The following is a 26058-nucleotide window of genomic DNA, read 5'->3' as shown; positions in this document are numbered from 1 at the left end:
GAGAAATGACGTAGGGTGCATGCTGATCAAAGCTCCTGTTTGCTCTGTTGTGCATGTTTGTGCTGTTTGAAAGGGGAGCCCCGCCTATGCTTCATGGTTGCGTGGCCTGGAGGTGGCGGTGAAGCTCTTGATGAAACCAAAAGAGCTCATAGCCCCTTACTTTTTCTCCTGTAAACAATCTGATCTTTTTTTTTGAAGCGCTGCAGTTTTCCTAGAACAAGTCATCATGTCTGCTGATATTCCCGCTGGCGGTACCTGGTTTGACACCCTCAAGAGGTCGTTTGAGGACGTGCCTATTGATGCTGCCAACGACAATGGCATCTCTACAACAGAGTTCCTCGAAGCTGCGGAGTCTCTCACCACTCTCTTTGGTATGTTACAGGCGCTGCCTTGGTGAAGAGTATAACAGAGCTAACTTATCTTTTGCGAATAGACGTCCTTGGCGGCAAGGCATTCTCCCCTGTCAAGAGCGACTTGCTAGGCAACATCAAGGTCCGCACACCCCCGCATTCAAGCATCGCTCGACCTAACCCCCGCACAGAAAGTCAGAGACAGGCAGCTGGCTGCCCCTGGCGAATCGCAAACCCTCCAAGCCCTCGTGCTTAACGAGCTGAAGGAGAAGAAGCATGTGGCCGCAGAAGGCTTGGTCTGGCTTGTTAGGTTCGTGCCACCCAAAAGTCTAGTGACAAGGACCGGAAATGGCTTCCTGTTATGCTGACTGTTCTCCATAGGGGCCTCGATTTCACCGCTAAGGGCCTTCGCCACAACCTCGACAATGGCACCGAGCTGTCCGACTCTTTCCGTGACGCATACGGCAAAACACTCAAGGAACACCACTCCTTCCTGATCAAGCCCATCTTCTCCGCGGCCATGTCGGCGACTCCTTACCGAAAGGACTTCTACGCCAAGCTTGGCAGCGATGACGCCAAGGTCAAGGCTGCTCTTGAGCGTGAGGTGGCAGCTTTGGAGAAGAGAGTGGAGATTCTGCAGACTTTCCAGAGTCGCAAGGAGGCGAAGTGGTAGAGGTTCATGTCGCCCGCACAATCTGTTGTTTTCTAGAATTGTACATAAGTCCCGGAGACATTTTGATTACATATTTCAGCTAAAGTAAACGAAAAATTACTCGTCATGGGAATTGGTCAGCTAACCATCATCTATCTGCACTCTGCTCCGAATCCGTGCTATCTAGTAGAGAACGCATGTGCTTGTAGCGCAAACTGTTTGCTAGCGACTCCTCTCCAACTTCGAGCCTTATGAAGCAGCTGTAGTCTCAGGATGTTCCTCTTGGTCTCAATTCAGTCTTTACTTGCGGTACGAGGTACCTTTCTCCAATACGGAGTAATTCCGGGCTCGGAGGTGTTGGAGATATGTGAATGTGGGGAAAAGGGAAGGTATACAGGGGCAAATGCTATACTTAGCACTCACATGGACACTTAGTCTCGTCCGGGGGTTCAGACTCGAGGATTTCGGGAGCTCGTGTACATGAAACAACACCCTGTCAAGTGTTACATCAGCGAGTCAGCGACTGAGTGTAACAGCGGCCCGAAAGTCGATCTCTAGCGGAGAGTCCCGGTGACAGCCTGGGCAAAACGGACAGGCGAGATTAGATTAACACCCTGCCTGAGACAGATATGAGTCCACCATGTTCGGTGTGAACCAATCTATAGTTTCAATAGTATAATCGACTACTCCGTGCGGAGTACTTCTCAGGCCGTTTGACGTTGGCCAACTACTCTCTCCTAGACTGATAGCAATAGATAGGCTATACCGCATTGGGCAGAATCTCCAGCTCTTACCGCAGTTAGTCTAGTCGTAAAGTTTATTTGTCGCTAAACCTCGCTTTGCGCTGTCGGAATCAGCCAGCCGCCGCTTCCGGAGCCCAGACCCCTGCCCCGGCCTCCAACAAGAGTCTCCAAGAAATGTCAAGCACTAGACCCATGTGCTGACAGCTGCGAGTTTGTGACCTGTCAGCTTGAATTGGACCAGGTGTTCGGGTTCCTGCAGAACTCAAAAGCCAGTAGTGTTGGCAACATCTCTAACTTCCAGAACTTTCCCTCCAACACCAATCCATGGCCAGAGTGGACTCAACTGTTGATCGAAATTCGGAGTTCTAAGTCCCGTAGTTCGCTGCGTGAATCTCCACTGCGGACGTGACGGCTGAAACTGATCGCAGAATCGCTCTCTGCCGATCTCCAGCGCCGATTCCATCTTGAATTCCGTCTTTTTGATCTCGACTGGAGACTCTTCCCACCCTTAATCGCGCTTCGATCCCGCCACTGGCTACGAAGGTTTATTGCTCAAGAAAGTTTGTTTCTCGGGTGTCGTAATGCCCTCAGCCAAGCACGCCAGGACGCCGGCCTGTTTGTGAGCTGGGGGGCCTGAAGAACCAAATGTGGAAGAACCGCGGTTGAAGATAAAGGGGCATGCCACGTTGATGTCAAATCACTTTTCTCGAACAGGTTGAACCTAGTCTCTGTGATTGACGGCCCGCGGTACTCAAATGCTGATTTGGAATGGATCTACAACAGCTGCCAACCTGGAACTTTGCTGATCGGGCCGCCCACCCAGGTTTCAGACTGCAAAAGCCGCATATGGAAGTCTACTCCTACCGAACTTCTAAACCGTGTCCTGGCTCAGACTGACGGATTATTCAGGCTGGCAGATGGGTTCGATTCCGAGCCAGGAGACTGGTTCAGTTTGCACATGCCTCGTCGCATTCTCCCGATATGTTACGCAATCGATTGCAGTAGTAAGACGTATTTTCCTATCCCGTATCCCGGGTATACTTTCAGCGTTTGATGAAACGGCTGGCACTGCAGTTCAGGGCCCTGGGAACTCCAACTCCAGATGCCCACAAAAAGCTATGGTCCAATCCGCGCTGCCAGTGAGCGCGCCGTCGCTTTAGCCTTCAGCTCGTCGGCCGTTTGTCCAGACAGGACTGAGTTACTCTGCTGGCACGGCCGCACGGTGGTGCAGCATGATATTCGCCTCCACTGAACCAAGCCCAATCCGTCCATTGGGCCTCTCTAATCACCGATGAACTTGTCTCCCCGCTGCTATTTTCAGTCTTCATTTACATTGAATTTCGCAACGTCAATTTCATCATGTAGCTGTGAAATCTGGAATCCGGGCCCACATGGCTTCTTCGAGGCAAGTTTGTCGTATGCTCCCACCTTTTTCGAAGCGAACGCTCTGACCCCGGTCCCGGACCTCGTGGGTGCTTCCCAAGTCGAACCAGGTCCCAACTCTCGCCATGGGGACTATGATGGCTATCTACGTACTTCGTACCATCTCCACGCGAGCCCTCGGACCCATATGCAAACTAGGTAAAAGGGCACCTCAGATACTATTCCGTTCTTCGATAAGTTGCCATTTTAGATCCTATGCTAAAGTTCATGCTTAATTATGAATGGCTGGTCCGGGTAGCGATGGGCTACAGCCTATAGCACTTTCATGCAGGTCTCCGAGCTCTAGGATTCAGGGAGTCAGGGCTGAGGTCGTACATACGTGAGTGCTAGGATCTCCACCTGGCAGTGGCACCTTGCATGCTGGTCTGTCTGGTCCAGCTTTTTACTCGTCTGTTTCCTTTGCCATCTGGTCCGGTTGATCGTCGGTGAAAAATGTCACAATAAACAGAATCTGCTCTTCTCCTCCTTCCTCCTCGTCCTCATCCATAGCCATCGCTGCCGAGCAAGTGGTTCATTTGGGCGAAACGAGTACTCTGGAGGACGCTGGACTCTCATCCTCCTAGACGGAGGTGATGCTATTGTTTTTCGACCGTACGGCTGTCTCTCGATAGTCGTCCTCCGGGGAAACGTTTCAAAATGTTTCCACTCGAGGGCCGCAGTTTGTCCATCTTCGTTGTTACACTAATCTTTCTAATACTCTCGTTCTTCTCCGTCGCTCTACGATGTTTCGTCCGACTAAGACTAGTGAGGGCATTTGGCTGGGATGACTCCCTGATGGTTCTTGCCATGGTATGCAGCTCCCCGGCCGTGTCGAGATCCACGGAGCAATTGCCGGTCATCCAGCTAATGCAGCTACAGGCATTGAATATCTTGTTCGCGCTATGTGGGATGATTGGTGCCCGGTATGGCCTGGGTCGAAAAATGCAGGATTTTCTGGAATTGCCAGACTATGCGCATGAGTTCGAGACCGCCCTTTTTGTGAGACAATCAACCGGGGTCATTTGCGCCTTTACTGACGCCTTGAACAGTGGTGGTGGCTTGGCCAGACGAGCTACGTTATCACATGCGTGGTTGCCAAAGTCTCCATTGCTCTGGCACTCCTTCGCCTTACAGTCACCAAAACCCACAAGATCATCCTGTGGGGTGTGATAGGAGTTTCGATCGTTGTTGGCCTTGTCTTTTGGTTCATGCTTATGCTGCAATGCAAGCCTGTGGATTATTTCTGGCACCGGCTCACTGCCACGGGGACCTGCTTGAACACTGACCATATCCTCAACATCGCCTACGTCTACAGTGTGATCGCGACCATCTGTGATTTTATCCTGGGTCTCCTGCCTATTGCCCTGGTATGGAAATTGCACATGAATCAGACAACCAAAGCTGCGCTTGCGGGGATTCTGAGTATGGGATGCGTGTAAGTCTCCAGTGTTCGCGACAATATCCTATGTTCGGCATGGCTAAATCTCTATGTCCAGTGCCAGCGCTGCTGTCATAGTCCGAATCCCGTACCTTCACTATTACAAAGACAAAGATTTCTTATGTGAGTGCGTATCGTTGATTGCTCGAAAGTCTACAATCTCTGACATCTTCGGCACCATAGATGCTACAACGAACATCTCCATTTGGTCGAACGTCGAAGCCGGTCTTGGAATAACTGCAGGCAGTCTCGTGACCCTCCGTCCTCTTCTGCGCTGGTTCCGCGGCGAAACAAGTTATGTGAATTCAAAGAGCAAGACCTGGTATGGAGGAACTGGAAGTATGCCTTTGTCGAGCATGAACGGGCCACACCAATCTCGACAAGAACAGCCAGGGAGGTATTGGCGGCCTGATATCGAATCTCATAACAGCCATGGGGTTATCACCACTGTTCATGGGAGCCCAAACAGCAGCCAAGAGAATCTCAACCCCAAGCAGAATTCACTGGCAGGGGTCAATGTACAGAAGTCGTTCCTCGTAACGACTACTAATGAATCCTAACCAGAAATATATAGTTGAACTAGAATTTTATGCAGAAGTTGCAGAAAACTTTCGTAAATCTTGCGAGTTCGGTAGAGTGAATTCTCATTACTGTAAGCAGTAGCTATGCCTCTACAAACTAAAAGATATCGTATGCTAAGATGATCTTTGATTGAGGCTCTGAGATAACCCTTACGGACGGGAGTAGACAGCAATATACGGAGTTCGTCGGCTTGAGGCTTGAGGCTTGAGCGGAGAATTCATAATTCCGTCATTTTGGCGGCACGTGGCGCTGGCCAATCGACGGGGACAACAGCTCTCCGCCCCAGCGGCGAACCAACCTCCAACAAATTTATACAGTGAGGTGGCTTCTTCGTCCCATTTCCATCTTGCTGCGTGGATTCCGGGTTTCTAGAGGCTTCCGTCGCCAAATCGATATACCCTTGTGTCCTATGAGCGCTTGAACCTGTTCTTTCTGCTCGTCTGAAGTTTTCTCCGTCTGGCCCGCGCGGTGGCCATCCGGATTCCACCATGTGCGTATCCCCAGGTATAGTGCTGTGGTGCTTGTCGCTAACAGCTTCTTACGCAGGGCGAGACTCGTGGACGATCTCCAGATTAAATATGCCTCGCTGCACAATCCCATACCCACCCAGCTTCACACCTACGTTTGGCCGTTCTTGATTATCTGGCCCACCTTCTTTGCCTTCTACCTCTCGCCGGAACGCTACGATACGTATATTCAGGGACAGGAATGGACCTTTGTGTGGTCTGGATCGATCATAACACTTCAGTCGCTTCTCTGGTTAATGACAAAATGGAACATCAATATCCGAACGCTGTTCACTGCTACCAAGGCCCGCTCCCCTGATTCTGCTCAGCTTATCAAGGTCATCCCGGAAGCCAACTCTGGCTCCGCTGAGATCTGTCGCTTGCTTCGGGATACGCTTGGAGGAGTTACTACGACCTCGTTCTTGTTCCAGAAACGTCGCTTTATCTACTATCCCGAGCGTAAATGCTTCGCACCGCTGTCTTACATTTTGGATGCGGAGCCTAGGCCCGCTCTTAAGACGTTCCAGGATACTGAGGGATTGACTTCCAAGGCTGAAGTTGAGCGCATCCAGCATCACTATGGCGACAACACCTTCGATATTCCTGTTCCCGGTTTTGTCGAATTGTGGCAGGAGCATGCAGTCGCGCCCTTCTTCGTCTTTCAGATCTTCTGTGTCGGATTGTGGATGTTGGATGAATATTGGTACTACTCGCTGTTCACCCTGGTCATGCTTGTTATGTTTGAGAGTACAGTTGTCTGGCAGCGACAGAGAACCCTGAATGAGTTCCGTGGCATGAACATCAAGCCTTACGACGTGTGGGTCTACCGTGAGCGTAAATGGCAGGAAATCACCAGCGACAAGTTACTCCCCGGCGATTTGATGTCCGTGAACCGTACCAAGGAAGACGGCGGCGTTGCGTGTGATATACTTCTCATTGAGGGCAGCGTCATTGTCAACGAGGCTATGCTTTCCGGAGAGAGTACCCCCCTCCTCAAGGAATCAGTTCAGCTTAGGCCTGGAGATGACTTGATTGAGCCCGACGGATTAGACAAGAACGCGTTCGTGCACGGCGGAACCAAGGTCTTGCAGATCACTCACCCCAACACTACCAACGGCGATGAGTCGCAGCAGAAGACCTCCAAGGTCGGTCCCCCTCCCGACAACGGAGCTGTTGGTATTGTCGTCAAGACTGGCTTCGAAACAAGCCAGGGTAGCCTTGTTCGCACTATGATTTACTCCACGGAACGTGTCTCTGCCAACAACGCGGAGGCTTTGCTTTTCATCCTTTTTCTTCTGATTTTCGCCCTTGCCGCCTCTTGGTATGTCTGGCAAGAGGGAGTTTCTAAGGACCGCAAGCGATCGAAGCTCCTGCTGGACTGTGTCCTTATCATCACCAGTGTCGTCCCTCCGGAACTTCCCATGGAGCTTAGTCTCGCCGTTAACACCAGTTTGGCTGCCCTGAGCAAGTTCGCCATCTTCTGTACTGAACCTTTCCGTATTCCCTTTGCTGGACGCGTTGATATCGCTTGTTTTGACAAGACCGGCACCCTGACGGGTGAAGACTTGGTCGTCGATGGTGTCGCGGGTCTCAGCCTTGGACAGGCAGGTGCAAAGGTCGAGAAGGATGGAGCACACACCGAACTTAGCGAGGGCAACAGCATTCCGGTCGATACCACTCTTGTGCTCGCCAGCGCCCACGCTTTGGTTAGGCTGGATGAAGGCGATGTTGTTGGTGATCCCATGGAGAAGGCGACTCTTCAATGGCTTGGGTGGAACCTTGGCAAGAACGACATTCTTACTAGCAAGAATGGGTCAGTGGCGGGTGCTGCTCGCTCTGCTGATTCGGTTCAGGTCAAGAGGCGTTTCCAGTTTTCGTCTGCGTTGAAGCGACAGAGCACTATCGCGACAGTCATCACTAACGACCGCAAGACATCAAAGAAGGTTAAGTCCACTTTCGTCGGTGTCAAGGGTGCACCAGAGACTATTGGGACTATGCTTGTCAACATGCCGCCCAATTACGAGGAAACTTTCAAGTACTTCACTCGTAATGGTGCTCGTGTGCTTGCTCTCGCCTACAAGTACCTTACTCCCGAGGCCGAACTCTCCCAGGGACGGATCAACAACTACACCAGGGAAGAGATTGAGTCTGAGCTTATCTTTGCTGGTTTCCTCGTTCTGCAATGCCCGTTGAAGGATGACGCCATCAAGGCCGTGCGCATGCTCAATGAGAGCAGCCACCGTGTTGTCATGATTACTGGAGACAACCCTCTTACTGCCGTTCACGTTGCCCGTCAGGTTGAGATTGTCGACCGCGACGTTCTTGTTCTTGACGCTCCCGAGCATGACACTTCCGGTACTAGAGTAGTGTGGCGAAGCATTGATGACAAAGTTAACATCGACGTCGACCCTACCAAGCCCTTGGATAAGGAGATCTTGAAGACCAAGGATATTTGCATTACTGGTTACGCTCTTGCAAAGTTCAAGGATCACAAGGCGCTGCCTGATCTTCTCCGTCATACCTGGGTTTACGCCCGTGTCTCTCCGAAGCAGAAGGAGGATATTCTCCTTGGTCTCAAGGATGCTGGATATACTACGCTGATGTGTGGTGATGGTACCAACGATGTCGGCGCGCTCAAACAAGCCCACGTCGGTGTTGCTCTTCTCAATGGTTCCCCTGATGACTTGACCAGAATCGCCGAGCATTATCGCACTACCAAGATGAAGGAGATCTATGAGAAACAGGTTAATATGATGCAACGGTTCAACCAACCTCCCCCGCCTGTGCCCGCACAGATCGCCCATCTCTACCCACCCGGTCCCGGCAACCCTCACTACCAGAAAGCCATAGAAAGAGAGGCAGCAAAGCGAGGTGCCAAGGAAGCTGCGAACCAGCCGGAAGCCATTCCCACGATCACATCCCCCGGTGCGCAAGCGCTGCAGCAATCTAACTTGACCCCTCAACAACAACGCCAGCAGCAAGCCTCACAGGCAGCTGCCGGATTTGCGGACAAGCTTACCTCGACAATGATGGAGCAGGAGCTCGATGACAGTGAACCACCTACCATCAAGTTGGGAGATGCGTCTGTTGCGGCTCCGTTCACCAGTAAATTGGCCAATGTTATTGCGATTCCGAATATCCTTCGCCAAGGCCGCTGCACCCTCGTTGCTACAATCCAGATGTACAAGATCCTTGCTCTGAACTGTCTGATCAGCGCCTACAGTTTGAGTGTTATCTACCTTGAGGGAATCAAATTTGGTGACGGCCAAGTTACTATCAGCGGTATGCTGATGAGTGTCTGCTTCCTTTCGATTTCTCGTGCCAAAGTGGGTTTCTCATCCTTGTTCTACCGTGAGGTATTCTAACCTATTCGCAGTCTGTCGAGGGTCTGTCCAAGGAGCGCCCGCAGCCGAACATCTTCAACGTCTACATCATTGGTTCTGTTCTTGGACAATTTGCCATCCACATTGCAACTCTGATCTACCTGTCCAACTACGTGTACAGCATTGAGCCGTATGTATCTCATTTCTAGATACTGATTCATTCCCGCTAACTATGTATAGACGCAACAGCGATGTCGATCTGGAGGGCGAGTTCGAGCCATCGCTCCTGAACAGCGCCATCTACCTTCTCCAGCTCATCCAGCAGATCTCTACGTTCTCGATCAACTACCAGGGACGTCCGTTCAGAGAGTCTATCCGCGAGAACAAGGCCATGTACTGGGGATTGGTTGCCGCCTCCGGTGTCGCATTCTCTTGCGCGACCGAGTTCGTTCCGGAGCTGAACGAGAAACTCCGTCTCGTACCCTTCAGCAATGAGTTCAAGATCACTTTGACGGTTCTGATGGCTCTTGACTACGCCGGTTGCTGGGTGATTGAGAACGTGCTCAAGACACTTTTCAGTGACTTCCGCCCGAAGGATATCGCTGTGCGCCGCCCGGACCAGCTCCAGCGGGAAGCCGAGCGCAAGAACAAGGAGGCTCTTGGGAAGGCATCAGCCAACGGACAGCCAAGAACTGCTTAGATTTCTGTTTCGCCCTCACGGGGCCTTTCTTGGAGTAGGGGGTAGATCTTAGATATCTTTTTAATCTGGGACTTGCTCTGACTTGTACGGATTACGAGTTTGGCGATTGTAAACTGTCAGTCTATATTTAGGTATATACAGATGGGGACAATCAAATAGAGTGCATGGATTCTGCATGCTTTCTGCAAGCTGTCGTGTAAAACCTGAAATCTCGCATCATTCTCCGACCCCGGCAGCATTAAGAACAATGCCCGGGGGCCGGATCAGGCCTGGCTGCAACAAAGACAAATCACGATCCAAAGCAACAAGACAACTTGACTGCAAACCCAGTCGCCACGCCACACAAGCTTCCCATTCGCCACTGGTTGGTCACTCAATCACTCACGGTCCAAGAAAGCCCAGAGGCAGAACCAGAGCCAGCGCCCATTGGACACTGGACACTGAGTCTTGCTCTTGCAGAACAGAGAAGCTCCGAGCGGCAGCAGCCAGTCACGAGCCCGGCGGTTCCTGAGCGAATCTCGCAAGAGCAAATCAATCTAACTGGCGACGGGCGAAGCCACGTTGAGGGACGCTAAACTGGGGTCCTGGGCAGCGTGGGCCAATTGTTTCGGGGGCTGGGGATTTGCTAAACTTGAGACTGGGGCGCTCTGGGGTCGGATTGGTGGAGGGCAGCGGCTGTTTTCTTTCAGCTGCGCTGCTGGGTGCAGGTGATATTGCGTAGGGGCTCTGGCTTTGGGCTGCAGGGTCGCTTAATTGTTTGGGAAGGGAAGGAACCGCAGGGTGGTAGTGAGAGCGATAATCAATATTCGATAATGGTTAGAGCTATTGAGGATCATAGAAATCCCTTGGTCTGGTCGGGGCCTGCGTAAGGCTGCTGTCAGACTCACGGGCCATGGAATCCTGTGTTTTCAGGCACGAATGTGGTAAGGTAGTGGCCAATCATTTGAGGTATTTTTGTGCTGGTGGCTACAGAGGCTAGCTGGAATGGGATTAGTGGTTATTCAGGAGGTCAGCTCGCGGCCTGAGCTCTGAGGTGTCGATTTAGCAGGATCATGATGCAGATGCAAATGGGGGAGCAAATAAAGAGTTGAAAAAGAGGAGGTAGATGAAAACGGTGCTGCACAAAATAGAAGTCAAGTGTCAAAGAGAATGGTTTCGTCACAGTTGGGATGGTTGTTAAACGATGAGGCGGCGTTCGCACAATAAAGACCCAGCTTCAGTGTGATTAGCGTGGCTATCCAACTCGGCTGGCGATTCTGTCCGCTCTCATCGTTAGCTAAGTCTTCCTCTTCTCTTCTCTCCCTCCAACCTCTGCTCATCCTCACCTCCTCCTCCCTCTTCTCTGGGTAACTCCCTTTCCTCTTCTCTCTTCTATCCCCTTGATCGACTTTTTGTCTAATTTCACTTGCTTTCTTTTACCGATTTTCTTCGTCTCTTAATCTTCATCGTTTCCTTCACCCTTACTCTCTTTTCACGCCAGCCCGCCAACCTCCAGCTCGCTCTGAGTCGTTTGCCTGCCAAGCTCTCGTGTCTTGTTTTGAAGTCTAAACCTCAGAGAGAACCGAGCGGTCTCTGAGATTCTCAAATAGTGGGCATCGGAAGGATAAGGTCGGAAAGAGAAAACGTGTGGGAAAAAGCGACCAAGCGACCAACGCGCCGAGACCCGAAAGCACCCAACACCAGACTTCAGCTCTTGTGTCTCCCACGCCTTTTTTACCTCCAACCTCACAACGCTTCGTTACATGTGAAAAGACCCGATAGTCACGGAAACAGATTATACCAAAAGTTATAAAGAGAAAATCGAAAGTCAATCCCGCCGCCCCCTTGCAGGATATTTGAAGCGGCCCTCTCGCTATTGCATCACCTTGCTGCTCTTTTGATTTGAGCATCACCCCCACCCCAAGTTTTCATTTCAGAAAGAACCATTTTCAGCTATATCGAGGCTTGCGGAGCATCTCTCGAGACTATTTTACTACCGTCCGACTTTAATCGTTGACGCCGCCACTTTTCATTACCACCCAATCTGCGCATCACTGTCTATCCTTTACTATCGATCCATATTCGATCCAGCTATTACATCGCACCAACTGCACCTAGACGCATAAATTACGCGAATCGTTCGTCTCGTCGTTAGCTTTTGCTCGGGGTTCACTCCTTTTTTGCGAGTAGGTCAGACTTTTTGGATCCAATAAGGTTATTACTAATGCTCATAGAAACCCAAAGACCCGAATCGCCTTCACTCATTGCATCGCTCCATATCGTTGTCGCTTGATTTTGGTTGATACGTCTTTTCAAGACTTAATCTCACAATTGGCGAACCCTTTGCCTATCCTACCTTCGGCCACGCTCCGTTGTCTTGAATTGAGATACCACGATTGTTATATTCGTCTTTTGCACATACAACGCTCTGATACAAAGATACGAGTATGGACGCTGGCGGTCTTGCTCAGATGACTTACAACTCATCTTTCAATAATGGGCCCTCGCTCGGTGCTCCTGGATCCGGCTTCGGATCTCGGAGGAAAGCCCCCAATGTTAAGCGCTTGAGTGTAGCGCCTCCGCATATCTCGACCATTGACGAATCGCAGCCGGTCGCTACTCCACGGACCAGTCGTTCCCACCTTTTGGCGGGCCTGAGAACTGCACCCAAGTCAGCTACCGTTCCCTCTAACAACCAGCGCCGGCAGCATCTCGGTCTGGAGGGAGATCGGTATGGCAATCTCTCCAATCGCACTGCGGAACGCAACGTGCCGCAAACCGCAACGGGAACTGGATTCCCACGACACTCTTTGATGATGAACCACGGACATGACACCAATGCGGGTCGTCCTATGTATACCTTGCCGGAGCAGGTCCTTGCACCTCCGGCTATTGACTTTCCTACTGACATCCCCATGGACGACAATCTATATGCGGAACTGATGTCCACGAACCTGTTCCTTGCGGCTCAGCAGCAGCGATTGCAGCAGCAACTGCTTAGCGTCACCGCTGCTGCCCAACAATTCCAGGGTCTTAGCCTGGGTGCGAACCTTGTCCAACAGCAGCAGGACTTTCCTCAGATGTCCGTCCCGGGTATGGGTTTCTATCAGCAGCAGCTCCAACAGGGCGTGCAGCCAGTGGTTCAGCCCGTTGCTGGTCAGCCGGGGCTGTTCTCCGTCTACAATCCATTGACTGGTCAGGTTAATTATATCTATGACAACAACACCCAGCAGAATCTTTCGCCGCCTTATCAGTCAGAGGAAGAGGCCCCTTCTCCTCCACTCCATGTCCCGCCCTTCCGGGCTGAGGTCTCTCCGCCTCTCGAGTCAGTCAAGTCGCCCGTCAGCATGCCTGAAGAGGCGCCTTCCAACGGCACTCCAATCTCGGAGGACAGCATTGCGCCCCTTCCTCCACCTTCTGCCAATGCCTTCCGCCGAGCTCACAAGAAGAACACGTCCTTTGGTCCAGGACCCAAGACCGGAATTGACACCAACAAGGCCAACAGCGCTGCTCACATTGCTGGCCCTAGGACTGCTCCAATTTTGACCCCAGCTACCGGAACCTTCGGACCTGGTCAGGGTCGTGCTGGAGAGCACCCTGTCCGCCAACCCCGTGGTCCGCCTTCGCTTGAAGAACTCATTGCCAAGCCCACCTCGAGACACGAAGGAAGCAAGAACTTTGCCACCCGTCAACGTCGTCGTGCCGTTCACAACCTGGTGCGTGCAGGCATCGAGCGCCGCGGCGATTCTCGCAGCCTGGGACACAGCAGCGGTGGAACCAACACCCCTGCCAGCGAAAAGGAATTCACCTTTTCCGACAACGATGATGCCACAGTTCGCAGTGGCAGCCTTTCGAGCAAACCGAGCTTGGGCAGCCTTCGCGCTTTTGCCAACGGTGCTATTGGCTCTGAGAGGAAGGAGAGATCCTCCCGGGAGCGTAAGTCGCAAGACAGCCCGTTCAGCACAGCCTCCATTAGTGAGAAGGACGGGTACTTTTCAGGCAAATTCGCGGACCACCCTTCGTCCGAAAACGGATCGCCATCCATCGCTGCTGTCGTCGCTGGCCAGAAGACGGTAGCCCAGGGTACGGAGAGGCGCAAGACTCCTATGCTTGTGCTGTCAAGCGCCGAAAAGCGCAAGACTCCGATCATGTGATGCGAACGTCGTACATACATAATATGACCGAAACGTAACCGACTACTGTTATTGGGATGATTGTCAATTTTTCTGTTTCCTTCATGTCTAGCTTTCCGATTTCTCTTTACTTTCTTTTCTTTCACAAGGCAACGCAGCCATGATCATGGCGCCTTGCATTGATCCCATTGAGATCAGCGTCAATATGACTTGGTCTATCCTGAAATGATAATGGGATACTCTCCTTGTTTCTATTCTGTCTACAAACTGTGTTTGGAATTGGAGACTCGCGACTCGACAGAGTTCATACTTCTTTTCTTTGGTATGATTGGTCACACCCACTGGATGGATCAGAGTGTCTTTTGTCCAATTCGTATATTATTCCTTACCATTAGGTATAACATGAATTCATTATTCAAGCCAGATAACTTGTCAGCTCTCCTTCCGGCAGATCAGCAACTGATTCTGTAGCTGTAGTATCCGTTGTAGTTCTGGTGAGCTCGAAGTACACCAGGCCTAGGTCCCAGAATCACGCGGCCTGAGGCTGTCAGGCACCAGCTCCGAGGCTCCGCCCCCTCAATCGCGGATCACCATCACCGACCGACTCGCAGGCGCTCCTTCTGTCACCCCGGAGCTGAAGCCTGCTTCAGTCCCTCCCTCAACGACTCCTTCAGCTCCTTGATTTTGTCCCTCCAGCGCCAGCCTACCTTCCGCCATCCGCGGTCTCCCCTTCCCATGCTCCCATAATCCGAACTCATCATGTCCCGGAGGACTCTGGGCGGAGGTCGTGTATTGGGCTCCGCGAACAATCGCACTCCAGCAGCAACTCTTACGTCGCCCCAGCCAAGGCCGAACAATATCTTGTCACCGTCTGCCAGCACCCTCTCCCTCAATTCCCAGGCTTCGACGTCCCAGATCTCGTCCGAAACCCAAGACCTGACTTCCCGCATTTCGCTCGATAATGGGAGCGCCCCGTTGCCTGCGGCTCCGGCTGCGACCGGCGCTCAGCTATCCTGTCCGATTTGTAGTGAGGAGATGGTAAGTTTGGTTTAGGCTCTTGGGACTTATAAGGGAAGTGTGACTGCATTGCTAACAGCTATTAGGTCACATTGCTACAGCTAAACAGGTATTACCGGAGCTTCTATGCCCAGTCGCCCAATCCTCGAACCACGATTAACAAATAAATGATTACAGGCACCTCGACGACGTCCATCAGAATTTAGAAGATGACCGACAAGATGAAGTTAAGGATTGGTTCAAGACGCAGATGGAGAAGGCGAAGCGCTTCCAGCCGCTGGCGGTTCTAAACCAGAAGCTCAAGGGTCTAGACGTATTCGAGTCGAACGAGAACCAGCAAGCTATTACGGGCGCAAGCCGGCCACCCGATCTGTCAAACAGCCACTCGCAGAACCACCAATCACAAAGCTTCTCGCTTGAACAGCAGCCGAAACCGCTCGACCCGGAGGATATTATTACGAAGGAGCATTGGCAGCCTCGCGGATTCTACGATACCTGCCTGGAACCATCATGTGGACAGCGACTCAACGCTACAAACGGATGTGTAAACTGCCGGCATTGCGGAAAGCTGTTTTGTGAGGAGCATACAATGTATCAGATGAAGCTTTCTAGATCCGCGCAACATGAACCAGTGCGGGGGCTGTGGTATAGAGTCTGTGAGACTTGTTATAAGTCTCGAGAGGGGTACAATGATCATAATGGTAACAAACCCTAGCTTGTGTGGGGAACACAGGCGAGGCTAATATGTGGTAGGGCTGGTTAGAGATCGCATGGAGGAGTTCAAGGCCATAAGGAAGCCTAATGTGGATAAGTGCTTGTTGGAGGTATCTCGGTTAGAGAAGCGTTTAACGAGACTCACTCAGCTGCTTGCTAGCCTCTCTCCGGAGCAGCTCCAGTCAAGCAAGATCTGGCCGATCCCGTTTCAGCATGATGAGCGCAAGGCTCTTGAGCAAACGGTCGTTGGCTGGCAGGATGATGCAAGCGTCCCGCGGTGCCCATTCTGCCAGCAGGACTTCTCTAGCTACACCTTTCGAAGACATCACTGCCGAACTTGCGGGCGAGTTGTATGTGGTGATGTCGCGACTGGATGCTCTATTGAGGTTCCTCTAAGTGTGACTCCAAGTATGTATCGCCGAAAGTTAAGCTTGTCAAATGCTGAAATCACTAATATGATGCAGTGTCAAAGGCCTTCGTGGAGAAGTCAGTCAACGTGGGCCAATTGAACATTGATATCAGACTCTGCAAAGAGTGCAAGTCGACGCTGTTTGACAAAAGCGACTTTGATGCCGATATTGCACGGAAACCTGCGGACGTTAGGGCGTATGAGAACCTTCGACAGTTTGAGCGAGGTATCCGACTGCTTATGCCCAAGTTCCAGAAACTCCTGGCCGCGTTACAGTACGTTCTGCAATGTCCTTAAGTTGATGTGCGGTTGATTATTGACCATCCCCAGAAATCCCAAACGACCTCCGACATCTGCCCAATTAGCGGAAGCGTCAAAAGTCCGCAAAAGATTGACTGATTCCTTTACCCAATATGATACGGCCGCACGGCGAATTCGTGACCTACCAACAAATTCTCCAACTCAGCAACGTCTGCAGAGCGCAATTTATCAACAAGCTACCAACTTCCTCCATCTACATATGCTCCCTCTCAAGACCCTACCTAAAATCTTGAAACATGCCGCAACAAATGGCAGCCAACCGAACTTGGCAAGCGCTCCTGGGAGCCTCGGCTTACCGCCAGGGGGTCACCAACGACAGAATTCTGGTTTGGGCTCAGTCAAGAGTGGGAAGATAGCTGCCAGTATCAGCAATAGCAGCATAGCCAGTGAAACCAGTAGCGCCGTGTCCGCGCTGGAAGCGGAAGAGAAGGCTCTGCGCGAACGACTTATCGTGCTAGAAGAGCAGAAGTTCTTCGTCTCAGAAATGATTGCAGATGCGAATCGACGGCGCAAGTTCGACGAGGTGAGCAGTCTTGCGATGAACAGTGAGGACCTCACCCGGGAGATTGACCGGATCAATGGTCTGCTTGACGGTTTGGACTTTGAGGGTGCCTACACTGGTAACCACTCGTGACTTCACTTATTGATACTCCGGATTTCTTTTTGTGTCATTTTCTAGCCTCCGACATCGCATAGTTGGTTTAGCTTTCCCATGTCCTTATCTAATGTGTCTTTCGTCTTGGTCTCTGTTGCGGTCCGGCATGGCGTTTGGGTTCTAGCATTGCACCGGGCGTTTTGTGTACGGCGTCGTTGGGCGCTTTGAGTCCGTGTTCAGGGATATTTCTGTACCGAGCTCTATACTCTAGGATGGATTATAATCACCTGTCTATTAGTATACAAGAAAGTCTGTCGTCAGCGCTAGGCTAGTGTACCTTGGCTGGGAGGCCAGCTTTCATTGTCCGTGATAGGCCTAGTCCCGTTTGTGTTCATTGATGGGACAGCTCAGCTCAGCTCCAACTCTCAACTCCAACTCCATCCGTGGCCTTTTGGACTCAACTTTCCAATTTCACTGTCGTGACTCTACGGGGTCATGGATTTGGTCATGTGCTGTCTGACTGGGATGCTCATCGCATCGACCCCGCCTGCACCTTTCTTCTGCTCACCGTGGTGTTACAGTATCAGTCGAACCAGCCAACTAACACACTACAGACAAAGCTATGCTAGCGATAGCGGTAATGGAAGGGTAATGGAAGCAAGATATAGACCCGTTGCTTGTACTCTCTACTTCGTGACAACTTTGCCGCGGAGCTTGGTTATCAAGACGAGATACCCCGGGCTCCAAAGTAAGGGGTACCTATACACGGCAGGAGCCAATAACTCGAAGCCTCCAAAGAAATGTGGGATATAGGAACACACCTGCATCCTCCTGATTATTATATCACTACTACGACCGCATTCTCCGCTTCGCCTCTTGCGCATTATGATATCCAGTCGTCCGCTGTGTCGATAACACTGCTCTAGGCAGCCGGTATGCTTGCCCAAGTCAACGAGGTATTCAATGTTGTCGCATTGGCGTTGTCACCGGATATTGACCTTGGATACCTCGTCGGTCTCTTCAGCAGCCTGGTCATCTGTCGTTGTTCCTCGTCCGCTCCATTCAGATTCAGCATTGATCCATGGCCTGAGCTTCATCCACCCAGGGTCCATCGTACAAGTCACTTCGCGGTGGTTCAATCCATTCAACATACGCTCAAGGTCAGCCTCATTTCAACATTTTCCATACACTGGCTGCCTATGATTGCTGATTCTGGAGACTAGAGTTGTCCCGACGCCGTCCCCGGAGTCAGGATCTCTTTCATGACCTAATGCCACAGTCGCACGGGCATGTTTAGTGAGCGTCGTGGGTATCATTCTATGCAGGTACTGCAACGTACCTTCCAGTCTGCGCTCTCGTTCCTGGCATCCTCTCACCAGTCCCCGCCGCGGCGAACTTCAACCAGGCCCAGCATATCGCTAGATATATGATCGTTTAGGTGCCGGCTTTGTTGGTGCACAGGGGTACTTATGCAACACCGTCTCTTTTTACCACAGGTGCGTCATCCAGACCGACGTGGACGTCTGTACCTTTCCCAAAGCCTACGTCGTCCATTGCAGGCCGCTGCCAATGAATCGCCAACGCCGACTCGTACAGACTCAGTACCCCGAAAGATACCCTGCAAGCCTTTCCTACTGACCAGCAATACTTGCCGAGAAGAGTCCCCCATGTTTTCAAAAAATCCGAAAGATGTTGGTCGTGTCGGTTTCGACATTTGATGCCTGGTTTTCAGGCGAGGGTTTCAGCGACCGCAAGCACGTCCGATTCAAGGACTGACGGATATCTACCTACCACCTGGGTGCCTCGTATCGAGCTGGTATTTGACGTGCGGGTGGGTAAGTTCTCGGCAGCCCCAAAAAAAAAACATTTCTGGGGGCCTGGCTGCTGTCCAGAGAGCAAAAAGGAAAGCCGAACGGGGGGGTCGAACCCCCAACCTTGAGATTAAGAGTCTCACGCTCTGCCGATTGAGCTAGCCCGGCTACTTGTTGAAGATAACTTATCTAACAAAATATATAATTAATCATGCCTACAAAAGCCGCACTCGCAATCTCATGATCGTGGCAGGTAACTGGTCGAACTCTGCGCATACTTTTCGCGAAACTCGGCTGAGCGCAAAATAGCCAGCCTAGGGTTATTTGGTTAGGTTTAAACTCTCGTCGTCATTTCTACTTTGGATTTATGAGCCACGAACGAGAAGAAAGGTTGACGGTTTCGTCATCGGGCGTCCGCGTGGTACAAAATATATCTCTGCACGTCAGCGGCGTTCATCGCGTGCACTGATATCAGCCCAAGCAAGAAACACGCCGAACCCCTGGAGCACCACGAGTTTATTCTGTACGAGCAAGCAACATCACCTCACGAACCATGATATAACGATGTTTCGAGAGCCTCATCCGGCCACCATCAGCCCATGCTTCTGTGGGACGAAAACCCTACTGGCGGCATTATAGCAGGTTTCAGGAGAACTGAAAGGTGCTGGGGACCTGCTATACCCGATTGAGGTGCACGTCATTGGCATCCCAAATTGAAACGATATCAAGGCTTGCATAGGCCGGAAAAACGCCACAAGCTTCTTTCCTCTCTCGAACCAGGGCTGTGGGCTGGGTTAGGATGGATTGAATCGGGACCCTGATATAGCAACAGTTACAACGCAAAACAAAGTTCAAAGGCAGCCAGATATAACATCGGACAACCCGCGATCAAGCAGGCACAGTCAGATTCTTGATTATCTCTGTCATACTTGATGAAAGGTTATCCTACCGAGCCGATGGGGATGGGATGCCCGAGGGTGGGTGCGTAGGTTCGAGCGAGGCTTGGTAGATCTGCTGCAGATCATACGGTACGCGACAATAGGCTTTGGCTTTGGATGTACCGAAAAATCCGTTCAAGACTGAAACTCGGGATACCGACAATCAGCGCAGGACATATCTTCATCTACTCCGTCCAGAGTTACTCCATGCCTGAGTGGAGCCGGGCCGAGGACCTCCTTTTACGTATATTTTAGGTACGTAGATCATGATCGTCGGTGGAGTCTGTTGGTGGAACTACCATCAGCTGCAATGCTTTGTTTCAGATCTCCTGAGCTGATACCTAATAGACGGTGAGGCTAGACAAGGCAAGGGGGCGTATCTATGTTGGGTAGCAGAGTATAGAGGACGCGTAAGTGTGGAGGAGAGGTGATCTGCAACCACGCTTTTGGTATACTTGCTTTTTTTCAGCCTCTATTTTCCTGCCATAGGGGCCTCCTTCCATCGGTATACTTTATGCTTGGAGGTTGGATGGGGACGGATGGGTGGAGGTGTAACTGCAGCAACTCTGTTTGATATTCGGTGACAGGGAAGGCCAGGGACTCGAGCCTGAGCTTCCCTTCTCTGAAGTCAAAGGAACACTTCCCAACGCTCTCTCGATCGAATTCAGCGTCTACCATCTACCATATCTTCAGGCCCCTTACCGTGACTCAGCCAGAAAGTCGCCAGTCCAGGTGTTTCACTTCGAGTCCCTCTCGATCAACAAACACATGATCACCATCCAAAGACCCAAAACGGCATACCGGCTCCACAAGCCACCAGGCACCCATGATCTGTGGCGATCTTCAGTTCTCGACCTGACGAGGCCGGCCATGGGCAATTTTAGATCAGCATGGCGTACTCCGTACTCCACACTCTGTTCCCGCGAACTACGAGAGGAGACGGCGTCGGTCACCGAGTACCAAGTACCCGTCACAGCTACTGGACTCGGCTACATGGGGGCGACGGGTACCTCCAGATTGACAAAATAATCTGAGCGCAGCCAAGAGCCTCGTGGATCGAATCCAATGATGAAAGCATGTCAGCTAAGCTCAAATACTCTGCACTCGGCGCATTTGTCCAAAGGCCTACGGCGTAGGCCCCCAGCTCCAGGTGGCCAACGATATTCCCCGGATCCAGATTCCAGCGAGACCTGTCTCGAGTCTCCCCTTCGAGCAATAATGATGCAGCTGAAGCTGCAGGAGATATCGCCGATGTACGCTCTCGCTCGTTCTCACCCCAGACACGGGCAAGCAGAACGGGAGGGAGCACACCTACATCACCTCCGGTTTTTGTAGCACCCAGCAGGACCGGCCTATCACAGCCACGGATACCCGGAAGGTCGGCAAGAACCAGTTCCGCGGCGGTAGGACAGGAATATGAATCCGCTTCTGTCGTTGCCAGGTCTGATTTAAAGATTGGTCCCTGCGTTGGAGGCGTGGGACAGCCATCCTCGGCATGGGGGTGTGGCGTCGGTGATTGGCGTATGATGTCGCACACTCTGCTCTTCCCTAAGGGAAAAGAGGAGGCAGAGCGAAGAGTATGACGAGAGCGTTGAGATCCGGAGATGGTGGTTGTTCTGGTCTGGGGGACTGCAGTGCAGCCAGAGGACAGCATGAGCTCAGGCCCGGCCGCAGCGAGCAGCGAATTCCCCGGATATTAGACGGAGACTGTGCGACGCCTGTGGGCTATGTGATGCTTGACATCATCTGGAGCAAAAATTCTGTTCATGATGTAAGTTTGTTCTAAGAATACGGTGTGGTGTAGGAGTAGTCCGTACGTAGGTAGAGGATTAGGCAGAGGTAGAGCTCATGTGGGTCTACCTATTGTGTCAATCACGTCAATCCCTCTTTGTGGAAGATTCGACTCCAGCCAAACAATGTCCATGTCCGACCGCAGCCAGTCTGAAACACTGCATTAGAGGCTCTATCAAGAACTAGGAAAGGGGATGGTCGCGATCGTCAGGGACTGCAGAGCGCCTCGTAAGCTGTCAATAGCGCAGGGCGACTTCCTTCCCCACTGCGCTGCTCCATCCTCCTGGTGCCACCACCAAAGTCCGTGGAACCGGATTGCCGCCTGGCCCTGTGGTGAAGTTGGTGAGTTTGTATTCATCAGTCATGGAAGGCAGACTGCAAATCAGACGGTCTGGTCTAGAAAGGCCTGGACAATGGCCCTGCAGAGTCCGGGCCCTGACCCATCCTGCTCAGTGATTCACGCTTGCTAATCCACTGACGACTCATCCTGGCTTCTCCTGGCTCTGCCTGCTGCTTCTCCCCGATCTCTTCTGGTCCTGACGTTCTCTCCTCAGCATTCCCACCTCTTGTCCACTGGTTCTACGCGTGGCAAACTGCAGCCCATACAAAGCCGCGTCCTCATCGCCCCTCGCGTCAAGGTTCAATTCCAGCAGCCAGACCAGAAGCGGAATCGGAAATCAGAAGCATAAGCACCGAGAAAATAAACGGAAGATCGCAAATCGGCCTTGAGGGGAAAAAGGAAACAGCGTTGCTACACAAGATCGCGCCCTCGTTCCTTCATATGATCATCCCGTCATTGGGTTGGGCCTGCTGTCTGTCTCTACCCGGAGAGCTCGCTTCCCTGACCGAGTGCCTCGGCCTCTTTTTGTTTATCATAAGCAGACGAGCCGGTGCTCATCTTGTTGTTTTCGACTCTGTTGTCGACCCCATTCCGTTTTCGGTATCTCCCCAGCGCCAGGGGCCCGCCTGATATTTGTTTCCCTCCTCCGCTCAACTCGACTTTCATTGTTTTCTTTCTATTCTCCTCGTCTTGATATCTCACCTCGCTTTATAGTGATTTGTCTTTTCTCCTGCATTGCTTATCGTCGTTTCGCCGCCGAGCCTTGACTATGTATCGGTGACGTATCTCCATTCCTAGGAGCGGGCCCTTTACCCCTTCCAACCCACCGTCCGACGGTTTCTGCGCTCTGGTTGAGTGAGGGAGATTAAGGTATACAGTCCGTGCTTCATCGCGGTGATCTCCTTGGCACATTTCTGCAGGTTCGTGGATCGCTTTTGTGGCTGCATACGCTACGTACACTCTATCGGACATATGTCTAATCATTGGCCAATGCAGGAACCGCAACCCCACGAGCTTTACGGAGCAGAAGAGAGTACCAAACAACTACAGAAGCAAGACGGAATTCCAAATCATAAAGTAGGGAGGGAGGTGACACAGAACCCCCATCTGGGCCGTTTGAAACACCGTAAGGGAAAGCAAACCAACCATGGCAGGTGGGTATTTCGATCTGCCTACCACCACCTCCTCCCAGCGCTCGAGCCTTACCGATGTATCTGGAAGAGAAGGCCGATCTCCTCCTGGGCCGCGCGTATCGCCCTCAGAGGGCTCCAATGAGAACCTGTCAGAGCGCTCGACACTCAACCCCGGCGGAGCTCAGGGCAGGCAGCGGAATGCAGGCATTCTGAAGAGCGCAAACCGCGTCAAGTTCACCGTCGACGACGCCAGCCCGGTCCTATCATCCACGTCACAAGGAAGGGGTCCGTCACTACCACGGAAACCGCAGCCCGCTGCCAGCATTCCGGCGTATGAGCGCAACGCACCCGATCCCCGCCCTTTTCCCAATGGGGAACTTGGCTCGAGCTTCCCTGCCGGTATCACAGGTCACTCCAGGGATAGCTCCCCGGGGATCGCTGCTGCTGATGAAGTCACCAATGAGAATGGCAGGGCCATCCACTCAGCCTACTCCGCGCAGGAGCGAGCCCAGAAACTGGCCTCCCATTTGGGACGACCCTCGAAGTCTCCCAACCAGAGTCCGTGGTCCAGTCTGCCGTCATCTGTTGCTTCGTCTCCCACCGAGGCGTCACAGCCCATTGAGGATGCTGATAACATTCCTATGATCAGACTCCCTGAAAAACAGTTCGACTACCCCTCGGATGAAGACGACGACCGCTACGGCCTGGTAGATGGACGCTTTCACAACCGCACCTCTGAAGCGCACCAGCTTGTCCAACAGATGACTCGCAGCGACTTTAACCTCTTGAACCATATCCGTGCTCAGTCACCGGGCCTACTCTCTGGTCAGGTCACTCCTATTGAGGAAAGAGACCCTGACGCGTACGTCCAGCGCCCTTCCCACTACCGCGGCGGCATCTTGTCCTCGCTCTTGAAGCTCTACGAGCAACCGACCATCAACTTCTCTCGAGGCCGTTATGGGCACTCGCGCCAGAGCAGCTCTAGCGATTTGAGTGCTCGTGGCCTGTCCCCGGATCCTTCCTGGCGCCAGAAGCCTAGGAAGTGGTATGAGAAGACGCCCAATCAGTCTAATTTCTCTCTGTCTGGCTCAACGGCCAAGGGATCTATCAGCTCGCCGTTCTCGATGCTCAAACGCTCTCGCAGTAGCGGGGCTGTCCCTGGGATGCAAAAGCGCATGGGGAAGCCCCAGCTTGAAGACGAAATCCGCATCACTGTCCACATCGCTGAACAGCTCGCGCGCCAGAAATATCTGCTCATCCTTTGCAAGGCTTTGATGAAGTTTGGCGCTCCTACTCATCGACTGGAAGAATACATGAAGATGACGGCTCGTGTGCTTGAGATTAACGCGAACTTTTTGTACCTCCCTGGCTGTATGATTGTCTCCTTTGATGATGTCTCTACCCACACCACCGAAGTGAAGCTTGTTCGCGTGAACCAGGGCGTTGACCTTGGGAAGCTCTCTGATGCTCACACCGTTTACAAGGAAGTAATTCACGACGTGATCGGTGTTGAAGAGGCCATGCAGCGGCTCGGCAAGCTAATGGGGAAGGACAACCAGTATCCGATCTGGCTTCTCATCCTCCTCCACGGCTTTGCTAGTGCATCCGTCGGGCCGTTTGCCTTTGGCGCTCGTCCCATTGACATGCCCATCGCCTTCGTCCTGGGGTGTCTCCTGGGCATCCTACAGCTCGTCCTTTCTCCTCGCTCTCACCTCTACTCTAACGTCTTCGAGATCTCCGCAGCGGTCTTTACCTCCTTCCTTGCCCGCGCATTCGGTAGCATCCCCTACAAGGATGGCCGACTCTTCTGCTTCTCCGCCCTAGCGCAATCCTCCATCGCCCTCATCCTCCCCGGATACCTCGTCCTCTGCGCCAGCCTCGAGCTTCAATCGCGCAGCATCGTCGCCGGCTCCGTCCGCATGGTGTACGCCATCATCTACTCCCTCTTCCTCGGCTTCGGCATCACAATCGGCACCGCCGTCTACGGTCTTCTAGACCCCCACGCCTCGACAGACTACACCTGCCCTCCCAGTCCCATTACAAACGAGTACCTCCAACGCTTCCCATTCGTTGTCATTTTTACATTCTGCCTCGCCACGGTCAATCAGGCCAAATGGAAACAGATTCCTGTGATGCTCGTCATCGCCTTTGCGGGGTACATCACAAACTACTTTGGCGCAAAGCGCTTCTACTCTTCCACGCAGGTCTCCTCTGCCCTCGGCGCGTTCGTGGTTGGTGTCATGGCAAATCTATACTCTCGTCTTCGGCATGGCCTAGCAGCTGCGGCAATGCTCCCTGCGATTTTCGTCCTTGTCCCATCTGGTCTTGCAGCTAGTGGGTCACTGATCTCTGGGATTGCATCAGCCGGTCAGATCACTGCACAACAGACACCGTTCTCTGTGCCCAGCAACGGTACGCAAGGGTTTGTCGACGCGGCCAAGAACATGACCAAGGACTACCACCAGCAAAGTTACCAGGAGAACCCGTACCAGGGTGTCGTCTTCGATATCGGATACGGCATGGTCCAGGTTGCTATTGGGTTCACTGTGGGACTCTTCCTTGCTGCGTTGGTTGTTTATCCCTTGGGCAAGAAGCGCAGTGGGCTTTTTAGCTTCTAAGAATCTACATGCGAGCATTGCCATCTATCTTCCGAATGACCTCTTCACCCAGCCTGCTTTCTTCCGCCTTATTTGCTTGAAAGAAGCGATCCGTTACTATCGTGTCTCTGTCATGTTATTTAGCGAAGCGTGGATATCATCTCTCTCACTCCTACTTGGTCGGCCCTCATCGCCACTTTATTTCTCTCTCTCACAACTACATCTCCTTCACTCTTCACTTCTTATTTGCAGCATACGAAATGCACTGCTCGCAGCCATTCTGATTTACGTCGCCATCTCGGCTCCGTCCGGACATGGCCTCATCTACCGACATATGTTGTCTTTTCGGCTCCCTTCGTCTGTTCTTTCCATCTCGTCTCATCGTCTCGTTTCTTACGGTGGTTTGCTTCATCTGAATTCGGACTTAGGCAAAGCGATCAAGCATGGCCCTTTCGGTCCTTTCTTCTCTATTTCAGTTCGTTCCATTTCATCTTTTCTATCCTTCCTGGAAACCTTGCACTCTCAACGCATTGCGACCCGACTGTATAGCATACCATACTGGCC

The 26058-nt window shown here is 52.2% G+C and overlaps 7 protein-coding genes and 1 non-coding gene across 8 annotated transcripts; 6 read left to right on the top strand and 2 right to left on the bottom strand.

Moving 5' to 3' along the window:
• Nucleotides 1-144: 144 nt before the first annotated feature.
• On the top strand, nt 145-1147 carry BDW74DRAFT_148227 (GLTP domain-containing protein). Its single transcript, XM_073723662.1, has 4 exons — nt 145-371; nt 434-492; nt 542-660; nt 732-1147. The coding sequence occupies exons 1-4, from the start codon at nt 227-229 to the stop codon at nt 1021-1023; spliced, it is 615 nt and encodes a 204-aa protein (XP_073586648.1). The 5' UTR covers nt 145-226; the 3' UTR covers nt 1024-1147.
• Nucleotides 1148-3824: 2677 nt separating this feature from the next.
• On the top strand, nt 3825-9716 carry BDW74DRAFT_175706 (ion-transporting P-type ATPase SPF1; the record flags this gene model as incomplete). Its single annotated transcript, XM_073728426.1, has 8 exons — nt 3825-3977; nt 4047-4166; nt 4217-4602; nt 4664-4728; nt 4789-4927; nt 5734-9019; nt 9070-9206; nt 9257-9716. The coding sequence occupies 8 exons, from the start codon at nt 3825-3827 to the stop codon at nt 9714-9716; spliced, it is 4746 nt and encodes a 1581-aa protein (XP_073586647.1).
• Nucleotides 9717-11850: 2134 nt separating this feature from the next.
• Nucleotides 11851-13951, top strand: BDW74DRAFT_113498 (uncharacterized protein). The gene is made up of 2 exons (XM_073721846.1): nt 11851-11881; nt 11930-13951. The coding sequence occupies exon 2, from the start codon at nt 12143-12145 to the stop codon at nt 13847-13849; it is 1707 nt and encodes a 568-aa protein (XP_073586646.1). The 5' UTR covers nt 11851-11881; nt 11930-12142; the 3' UTR covers nt 13850-13951.
• Nucleotides 13952-14449: 498 nt separating this feature from the next.
• On the top strand, nt 14450-17241 carry BDW74DRAFT_113396 (putative vacuolar segregation protein (Pep7)). The gene is made up of 6 exons (XM_073721843.1): nt 14450-14866; nt 14932-14954; nt 15023-15546; nt 15599-15967; nt 16024-16243; nt 16299-17241. Exons 1-6 carry the CDS (start codon nt 14588-14590, stop codon nt 16921-16923), a joined length of 2040 nt encoding a protein of 679 aa, XP_073586645.1. The 5' UTR covers nt 14450-14587; the 3' UTR covers nt 16924-17241.
• Nucleotides 17242-18357: 1116 nt separating this feature from the next.
• On the top strand, nt 18358-18876 carry BDW74DRAFT_148213 (uncharacterized protein; the record flags this gene model as incomplete). The annotated part of the gene is made up of 3 exons (XM_073723660.1): nt 18358-18471; nt 18524-18605; nt 18676-18876. Coding segments are annotated over exons 1-3 (248 nt in total), but the record flags the coding sequence as incomplete, so codon positions are not given.
• On the bottom strand, nt 18791-18863 carry BDW74DRAFT_t73. The gene has a single exon. It is a non-coding gene; the product is annotated as a tRNA-Lys (tRNA).
• A 1584-nt stretch (nt 18877-20460) lies between the features above and the next one.
• BDW74DRAFT_113440 (uncharacterized protein) lies at nt 20461-21481 on the bottom strand. Its single transcript, XM_073721844.1, has 2 exons — nt 21451-21481; nt 20461-21393 (listed from the first exon to the last, which is right to left on the bottom strand). The coding sequence occupies exon 2, from the start codon at nt 21285-21287 to the stop codon at nt 20610-20612; it is 678 nt and encodes a 225-aa protein (XP_073586643.1). The 5' UTR covers nt 21288-21393; nt 21451-21481; the 3' UTR covers nt 20461-20609.
• Nucleotides 21482-22696: 1215 nt separating this feature from the next.
• BDW74DRAFT_189302 (uncharacterized protein) lies at nt 22697-25726 on the top strand. The gene has a single exon (XM_073731942.1). It carries the CDS (start codon nt 22912-22914, stop codon nt 25513-25515), a length of 2604 nt encoding a protein of 867 aa, XP_073586642.1. The 5' UTR covers nt 22697-22911; the 3' UTR covers nt 25516-25726.
• The last annotated feature ends 332 nt before the right edge of the window (nt 25727-26058 follow it).

This window comes from Aspergillus multicolor (assembly GCF_047715735.1).
Source record: "Aspergillus multicolor strain CBS 133.54 unplaced genomic scaffold BDW74scaffold_5, whole genome shotgun sequence".
NCBI classification, from domain to species: domain Eukaryota; kingdom Fungi; phylum Ascomycota; class Eurotiomycetes; order Eurotiales; family Aspergillaceae; genus Aspergillus; species Aspergillus multicolor.
This window is presented reverse-complemented; position numbering and strand designations above follow the sequence as displayed.

Bases quoted from the DNA above. Each gene is read 5' to 3' on its own strand.
- BDW74DRAFT_148227 (XM_073723662.1), top strand. From the start codon at position 227: ATGTCTGCTGATATTCCCGCTGGCGGTACCTGGTTTGACACCCTCAAG. The intron at 372-433 runs GTATGTTACAGG...TTTTGCGAATAG, and splicing joins GTCTCTCACCACTCTCTTTG to ACGTCCTTGGCGGCAAGGCA. The intron at 493-541 runs GTCCGCACACCC...ACCCCCGCACAG, and splicing joins ACTTGCTAGGCAACATCAAG to AAAGTCAGAGACAGGCAGCT.
- BDW74DRAFT_113498 (XM_073721846.1), top strand. From the start codon at position 12,143: ATGGACGCTGGCGGTCTTGCTCAGATGACTTACAACTCATCTTTCAAT.
- BDW74DRAFT_113396 (XM_073721843.1), top strand. From the start codon at position 14,588: ATGTCCCGGAGGACTCTGGGCGGAGGTCGTGTATTGGGCTCCGCGAAC. The intron at 15,968-16,023 runs GTATGTATCGCC...AATATGATGCAG, and splicing joins TCCTCTAAGTGTGACTCCAA to TGTCAAAGGCCTTCGTGGAG. The intron at 16,244-16,298 runs GTACGTTCTGCA...GACCATCCCCAG, and splicing joins AAACTCCTGGCCGCGTTACA to AAATCCCAAACGACCTCCGA.
- BDW74DRAFT_113440 (XM_073721844.1), bottom strand. From the start codon at position 21,287: ATGCTGTCCTCTGGCTGCACTGCAGTCCCCCAGACCAGAACAACCACC.
- BDW74DRAFT_189302 (XM_073731942.1), top strand. From the start codon at position 22,912: ATGGCAGGTGGGTATTTCGATCTGCCTACCACCACCTCCTCCCAGCGC.